The sequence below is a fragment of the Phoenix dactylifera genome, chromosome 9 (genome assembly GCF_009389715.1).
Source record: "Phoenix dactylifera cultivar Barhee BC4 chromosome 9, palm_55x_up_171113_PBpolish2nd_filt_p, whole genome shotgun sequence".
Lineage (NCBI taxonomy): Eukaryota > Viridiplantae > Streptophyta > Magnoliopsida > Arecales > Arecaceae > Phoenix > Phoenix dactylifera.
In genome coordinates this window covers 11,503,028-11,510,981 of record NC_052400.1, presented here as the reverse complement: position 1 = coordinate 11,510,981, position 7,954 = coordinate 11,503,028, and the positions used below count along the sequence as shown (strand labels likewise).

Below are 7,954 nucleotides of genomic sequence, written 5' to 3'. Positions count from 1 at the left end.
TATCTATATTTTCAAAAAAATTTGTATAAAATACCTGTTATGCCCCTAAAATTAGATGCGATATTTTCACTTACAATATTTCAAATACCAAAGTCAGCAATGTCAACAGAGCGAGAATATTGAGACATGAATATTTTTACTGGAGCTTCACCTCTCAACCTTGTTTGCAAACTAGAAATGTTTGAATGAGGAGACTGATCACTCTTTTTTTTCTTTTAGTGAGCCTCTTTTTTTTTTTAACAAATGGCTCCTTAATAGCAGTATGTCATGATAATACAAAAATCAATTAGCGAACGTTGGAGTCGTCCATTATTTGCTACCAACTCCGATCATAGTGGTCGCTTCTTAGTATGCTTATGGCTATGCGAAAGCCATCTTATCCTCATTAATTTAGCTGGTTGTGCCCATGCGGAATTAGTGTGAGTAGCTGATGTAAATAATAATAATAATATTTAAAAGAAAAAACAAAGGAGAAAAAAAAAAAAAACAGCCATCCCACCTACACGCGTTGCAACGCAGAGCCTCTCACATCCCAGAACAGAGGGGAAGATAGAGGAAGAGAAGAGGGCGGAAGAGTCGTCGAAGGGGCGGACATGATGCATCGCCCGCGCGTCTTCCTCTCCATCGCGCGATCCCTCCACTGCCGCCGAGCCCTCTTCTCCACTACTTCCATCCTCCAAACCCTAGATCGGGACCCCTCTGCCCAAACCCTAGGCTCCTCCTCTGCCCCTCCGCCGCCGGCCCGGACCCTCTCTGACCTACGGCGGCGCCTCGCCGCGGACTCCCCCTCCCTCTCGGACTTCGTCTACTCGGTGGAGGTCGGGACGAAGAAGCAGCCGCTCCCGAAGCCGAAATGGATGAAGGAGACGATCCCAGGGGGGGCCAAGTACGCGGCCATCAAGGCGAAGCTGAGGGAGCTCAAGCTCCACACCGTGTGCGAGGAGGCCAGGTGCCCCAATCTCGGGGAGTGCTGGTCCGGTGGGGAGACCGGGACGGCCACCGCCACTATCATGATCCTCGGGGACACCTGTACTCGTGGCTGTAGGTGAGATTTTCTGAAATTCTATCCATATCCTCATTTTTTTCCTTGGGTGTGTGTGTGTTTTTTTTTTGGTTGGATTTGGCTGTTTTTTCACATTATACGAGACCGTAAAACGAATATAAGAAACAGTTTGAGATGAAGAAAAGTAAACTTTTTAATTGATTATAATAATTGTTAAAGGTGTTGAAGAAATTGAGTATAAATCATGATAGTTTTTCTGTTGATTTTGGCATGAATCTTCATCTTAATTTAGTGAATGGCTGAACATTACATGTACAAAACTGGGCCTGTCCGAGGATCAGATTGGGTACATGAGAATCAGTGTTCGGTTAACATTTTAAACATGGTAGAGAAGATTGCAAAGGTAGCATGAGGATCATGGGAAATACAAATGGGGCTACAAAAATATACGATGATATATATTTGTACAAATGTGCGCAATTTTTCTTGATTTAAGGATTAAACTGTGTGTAGTTCTGTCAGCTTTTGGAGGGGTGATGGAGCAAGAATAGGATAATGGATAGCAGCATATTGTAATCAATTTGCTTCTATGTTAACCAGGTCAACCAAAGGTCTATTCCTTGGCCTGGCAACTGATGGAAAAAAGAAACAGAATCTGCCTATGATTCTTGTTAACTTGAAGAAAGTGTAATATATTGCTTTGCAAGGTAATATGCGTGGGGCTCTGTGACTTCTGAAGACACATATGGTGAAGGGATGCATATAGGATGTCTTGTAATTGTCACATACTTTTATCACTTGTGTGTTACTTTCATAAAATTGCTATGAGGTTGGCACTATTGCTTGGTTAGAATGTCAGCCAATTTAGAGGGTCCAGGACATAAGTCTGCTATGCAAAAATGATAGTGCCGAGGTGGGCATTTGGCAGATGACACAATGACATGGTTATGATTGAGCAAGGCAAAGGAATTGCAGGACCTACACCGTTTGAGGATCAGTGTTGGTCAGCTATCTTAAATAATACAATCTTGTATAGATGAGATCTAATATGATCTTGCATAGAAGAGATCTAAGATAAGGAAATGTTCTCGGATCAATCTCGAAGGGATTGCAAAAGAAGAGCAGAAAATCTAAGATAGATTGAATGGAAATTGGAAACATCATGATCATGATCCAAGTGTTTTCTCACCAAATATGGGGTCAGCTATAGAGCTCAACTCTTAATTGGATTGCTAAATGGAATGATTGAGTGGTTTTAGTTGCCGGATGTAAGCCTGACATCAACCTTGTAAGGTTCGTGCCCAAATTTGGACAAAAGAGAGACCTGTCATGAAACCCGTATGGTCGGTGGACAGATAGTAGGTTTTAGAAAGTACTACTGCAACATTTGCTATTGCCTGTAAGGTCTCTTGGCTATGCATTAGGATAATCAAGCTGTAGAATTTGCTACTTGCAATAACCTGCTTTTGAAAACTTATATTATCATTTATAAATCAGAACAATGATTTATGTTCATGTGCAGTGCTCTACTTTTATAAATGATTCGAGCAAAACCTTTTCTTTCAACCATCAACCTTTTAATCTCAGTGCAATTGAATGACAAATAGAAAAATTGCTATAATAAAGGCTAACGACTTATTTTGTGGTGCACATTCAATTCTTAAATATAGGAATTCATAATGGATTGCTTGCCTCTCCAAGGCAACAGGGTAACAGAGAATAGAGTCTGTTTTACATTGAGGATGGAAAACCATCAAGAGCACCTCTAGTAACAGGGAAAAAAATTATAATTATTATTATTATATTTTATTAGGATCAGTTCACTTGCTACACAAAGTGGGATTCCATTTATATATGTGGGGATGATAATAACCAAACAAAAAATTTAGTGGCACATGCTTCATGTTATCTTTTGTGCTGAGGGAGAGCCACTCGAGACTAAAAGCGGATTTTTAGGGAACCTTTTTCCAAAACAGCAATTGTATGCTGGAATTTGGTCTTGTATTTGCTCTAAATGGTTCAGAAGTGTATTATCTCAACTTTAGCTTCGCCTTTAAATCATAAAACTTCCTGGAGCACTATTTTCCATATTTGACAATTGAAAAACCCTGCTACAAGTTTCATCACAAGAAGAGGAGAAACTTATGAGAATTTTTTGAAGGCTATGTTAATTTGATAATAAAATTCAGCTACAATTTTGATGTCCAATGGTTTGTGTGAAGTGGGCATGACTATTACTGCTACTAATCAATTAGTTTTTTAATTTCATGATATCGGATGTCAGATATATATGGTAAAAATTGGCTTTTTCTACATTTGGCCTTTCATATTTGCTCATATTAGAGATAGTATTATATTATCTCCAGCTTTAGACATAATGTTATATGAATTCTGTTACTGATCTGGTTTTGCATGTGTTGCTGGCCTGGAGCTGAAAAATCTGATTTTTTTTTTCATTATTTTTCCAGATATTCTAAATCCCAATGTTTTTGTCTTACACATTTTCAGATTTTGTAATGTAAAGACATCACGCACTCCCCCTCCACCAGATCCAAATGAACCCTCTAATGTTGCTGAAGCAATTGCCTCATGGGGTTTGGATTACGTGGTGATCACTAGCGTCGACCGCGATGACTTGCCTGATCAAGGAAGTGGACATTTTGCTGAAACAGTGCAAAAATTAAAGTATCTGAAACCAAAGATGCTAATAGAAGCACTCGGTATGAATCGTTTATGCTTTATGTAATTTAAAGTATGACCGTTTTAAATAAATTTAAATGGATGCCTACCCATTTAGAAGCCACTAATATCACGAGAATGGATATCTAGATACACAACCACCTTGCAGCTTGGGCGTGAATGTATTACATGACCATATCCATTCTCTAATTCTTCTGATAATACTGAGCAGCATTGCTGAGTCCTCTGACCTCCATAGTTTCATGTCCTTGCAATTATTTTGGTCATCATTAATTAGAGAAGAGGAAGAAAAGAGGGTAGCACTAAATTTTTCTTGTGCATAAAAAATTCTTGCTATGCTGCAATGTACTGGAGAAAAATAGCTTTCTGCTGTTTGATTGCCTCATCTTCTAGAAAATAGCTGAGGACATGCTGTTTTTGTGACTTGTGAAAACCTATTGTTCCTTTACGGTCTTCAAATGCTTGGTGTGTTATCTCATGCATAGTCAAATGATTGTTTTCTGCTCAGCTTCTATATGCAACTTGAAAGCTCCATCATGATCTACTTTTGATTTGGGTTTTTAAATCACTCCTTTGGATTTCTGCATCCTTGATTTGTCTGTATTCATGATTATGCAGTTCCTGATTTTCGAGGAGACCCCAGCTGTGTGGGGACAGTTGCAAAATCTGGGTTAGATGTTTTTGCTCACAACATTGAGACAGTTGAAGAGCTGCAGAGCATGGTGCGAGATCATCGTGCTAATTTCAAGCAATCAATCGACGTCCTTAAAATGGCAAAAGAATATGCTCCTCCTGGCACTCTGACAAAGACTTCAATAATGCTAGGTTGTGGGGAAACACCTGATCAAGTGATTAGTACAATGGAGAAAGTGAGGGCAGCTGGAGTCGATGTCATGACCTTTGGTCAGTACATGAGACCATCAAAGCGGCATATGCAGGTCTCTGAATATGTTACCCCAGAAGCATTTGACAAGTACCGTTCTCTTGGCATGGAAATGGTATTTTCTCTTGGACATACAGTTTGCATGCTTATTGATCAGATAATCACTTTGATGTTGAGTCTGAACAAGATGAATAATTACTTAATGTTAGTCCCACTTGTTTGCGACTACACATTTTTATGAAGACTGAATTAGCGAACTTAAAACTAAATAGCAGAAATTTTTCTTTTTTGCCTTCTTTGTAGGAAATCAATGTTTAACAAATTTAACAATACGGACTAATTTAACTACCTGCAAACACATTTCAGGCTTGATTGCATGCATACTTTCGAACACATTATTAGACTTGTCAGGCATAAAATTAAGGTATATATGCATTTGAAATATGACCTATATGATGCTTCTGTTGCAGGGATTCCGATATGTTGCATCTGGTCCTATGGTCCGGTCCTCGTATAAAGCAGGTGAATTTTATATCAAGTCCATGATTGATGCTGATCGAGCAAAGGCTTCTATGGATCCACATCATGGGTCTTAAGCCTAGAAGTTCTCTACAAGCCACTTTCCATAACCATGTTATTTCATTTGCTTTTTTGATCCATATTGTAGTTTGATTCAGGCAATATTATCATCTTTGTCACTGCATACAATCCTTTATGGATGCAGCTCTTGTGTATGCACATTTATATTATGTAACTTCATTCACTACAATATTCACATACACTTCATTCATTAAAGCTGGAATAATACAGCTAATAATTTCCTGTAATAAAACTATCTTTCAACTCCCATCATTTTTCTCTGCATCTTTCTTCCAGACTTACCCAGTCATAGTTCACTTTGAATAAGTATCAGCTCCTATATGATTTCTTGGTATGCCACATTGAGTCGCCTCTATACCTGTCTCGAAGCATGGGTTTGAAGGTGAGTGTAGTGCCATCTATTAGTGTTAATGGCTTGTTTTTGTGGTTATGTATTTGTCTTGTATCCTTAGTATGAGATTGGCCTATGTGCAACTACCATGCTCAATATGATATATACCTGTAAGGAACATCTATCTGCAACTGAGGTTTACAAGTACTTTCTTTTTCAAGTTTGATCTGGTCTCATGGCGTGACGGAGCTGGTGAACAGCAAAATTGCAGGTTAGTATTATTTCACAAAAGCCTCTGATAAGTAATGGTATTGCATTTTAGTACCTAATTTATTTGGTAGGGAGGTGCTCTTCCCACCAATAGAAGGTTTTGCAACTTCTTGTTTGGCACTTCCAGGTGAGGTTTGTTTGGATGGAAGATGACTGCAATAGTGTTATCAACGAATTGAAGGGCGAGGAGACCTAGGGCAGCCTGTATTATAATGATATTCGGGTTTCCTACTCTCTTAGAGAAAGCAACCAAGTTACTGATTGCCTGCCAAACTTAGCTGCTGACCTAAATGGGCCTGTTAAGTGGTTCTCTGGTTTCCCTCCCATGATTACTTTTGTACAATGTATGCTGCTGGTTGTAGTTTCCTGAGATTGTAGAGAGTTTTTCTCCTTTTCTTCTACCCAGAAAACACCCAAATCTTTTCTGGTCTTGACATGTAATTTGCTTGCTATTTTTATTTTAAAGAAGCCCCCGATAAGTAAGTATTTCATCTTAGCATAATGTGTTTGATGGAAAACTTTCCATGCAACTGAAAGCAAATCCTTCTATATTAAATTTGACCAGACTACCTCAAAATTGCTGGTTGGTATTATTTCATAGAAGCCACCAACAAGTAACTGCATTACAATTTTTTTAGCACCGTAACTTTTGTAGGTTGCACATATATACTTTAGTTAACACTTTAACAATGATTTGCTGATTAAGCATTTACCTGATTTAAGATATTTTTTATAGCCACACCCATGTATCATTTTTTTCCTCTTTTCTCAATACTAGATTTGTAGTATTGCTAAATTTCATTAATCCCAACTATATATACTAAAGGGATAAGCAACTAGCCGTAAGGTCAACGTCAACTCTATTATGATTTTCTCCCTCACAATTTTCAAAGTAATGTTTCATTAGTTATATATCATGAATATATTTTTTTAAAAAATATGGCATAAAAATATTATTCTAGTCTCTGTTTTAGTGGTTCTTATATAAGTTAAACATAACCTTTTTTTTTTTTGGTGCTGCTGCTGCTGCTGCTGCTGCTGCTTTACCTGGCTCTTGTCTAATTCAATTTTCTGACATTTGCTACAAATTAAAATGTAGAATATATATTTTTGTGAGAAATATGGCATGAATATATATATATATATATATATATATATATATATATATATATATATATATATATATATAATTTGTAGAGAAATGATATTTGTTCCATTGCCGAACTTAGATTCTTAAAAGTTCATTCATGTGAAGTTTCGAAGTATCCATGCATAAGTCATAACCACCATCCTATAGAGAAAAAGTCTATGTGTTTTCACGATATTCCATTCTATATTTCTACACATTGCATCACATAATGTTCTGGTGGTTGCTCTTCATCTCCTGCCGTTGTTATTGTTTGTCGAGTTAGAAGCGTTCATCATGTATTTGGCTTATAAAACCCCTCTAAACTACTTCTTACATCTTTTTTCTTTTTTAAAAAAAGTCATGATAATTGATTTCTCGACATTGTTATCCCCATCCATGCTTATCTACACATGCATTTGCACTTGCCAAAGTGCTCATAATGGATTGCACAAATCGAATTTTACTGTACGAGTTTTTGATTTTTAGCAAAACGACGGCAAGTGACCACTTATTTCATTGAAAAAAAAGAGATGTGATAGATGGGTATTCTAATCACCCTTATCGGTGGAATATTAGGGTTCTTCTCTATACTCCTTTTAGTCTTTGCGCATCTTGCTGGAAGGCAAGTAATCAGCTAATTGGTCAGCCAATTTTACTATTTTTTTTGAGCGGGCGGGAGCTCTGATTCACTAATTTCCTTTCATTTATGACCCCCACCCTCGGAGAAAAAAAAGGGATGGCCCATCCGCAATTTCTATGGTCCAAGTTTACAGTTAAATATTATCAAACTACTAATTGGGTAATTCATTTGACACTTCGATATTTAGCAGCCAAAATCAATCAAATTAACTTATATGATGTAGGTTTAGAATCATGTTCTATTCGAAAAGGTCTATAACCTCTGTGCGGGGAACCATTTTGATGAAGAAATAATCATCTAAAAATTTTAAATTATTTAATTTTTTAATTTTTTTTGAACTTTAATGCGGTCCAATTAAATTATCAAATTTTTATATTTATTCAATTTTGATTCTGGCT

The 7,954-nt window shown here is 37.2% G+C and overlaps 1 protein-coding gene across 1 annotated transcript; it reads left to right on the top strand.

Moving 5' to 3' along the window:
• Positions 1-497: 497 nt before the first annotated feature.
• Positions 498-5,435, top strand: LOC103701743 (lipoyl synthase, mitochondrial). The gene is made up of 4 exons (XM_008783903.4): positions 498-1,045; positions 3,512-3,723; positions 4,322-4,701; positions 5,057-5,435. The coding sequence occupies exons 1-4, from the start codon at positions 594-596 to the stop codon at positions 5,180-5,182; spliced, it is 1,170 nt and encodes a 389-aa protein (XP_008782125.2). The 5' UTR covers positions 498-593; the 3' UTR covers positions 5,183-5,435.
• The last annotated feature ends 2,519 nt before the right edge of the window (positions 5,436-7,954 follow it).

Excerpts from the sequence above, each read along its gene's own strand:
- LOC103701743 (XM_008783903.4), top strand. The coding sequence starts at position 594 with ATGATGCATCGCCCGCGCGTCTTCCTCTCCATCGCGCGATCCCTCCAC. Across the intron at positions 1,046-3,511 it reads ACCTGTACTCGTGGCTGTAG|ATTTTGTAATGTAAAGACAT; the intron begins GTGAGATTTTCT and ends ACACATTTTCAG. Across the intron at positions 3,724-4,321 it reads GATGCTAATAGAAGCACTCG|TTCCTGATTTTCGAGGAGAC; the intron begins GTATGAATCGTT and ends ATGATTATGCAG.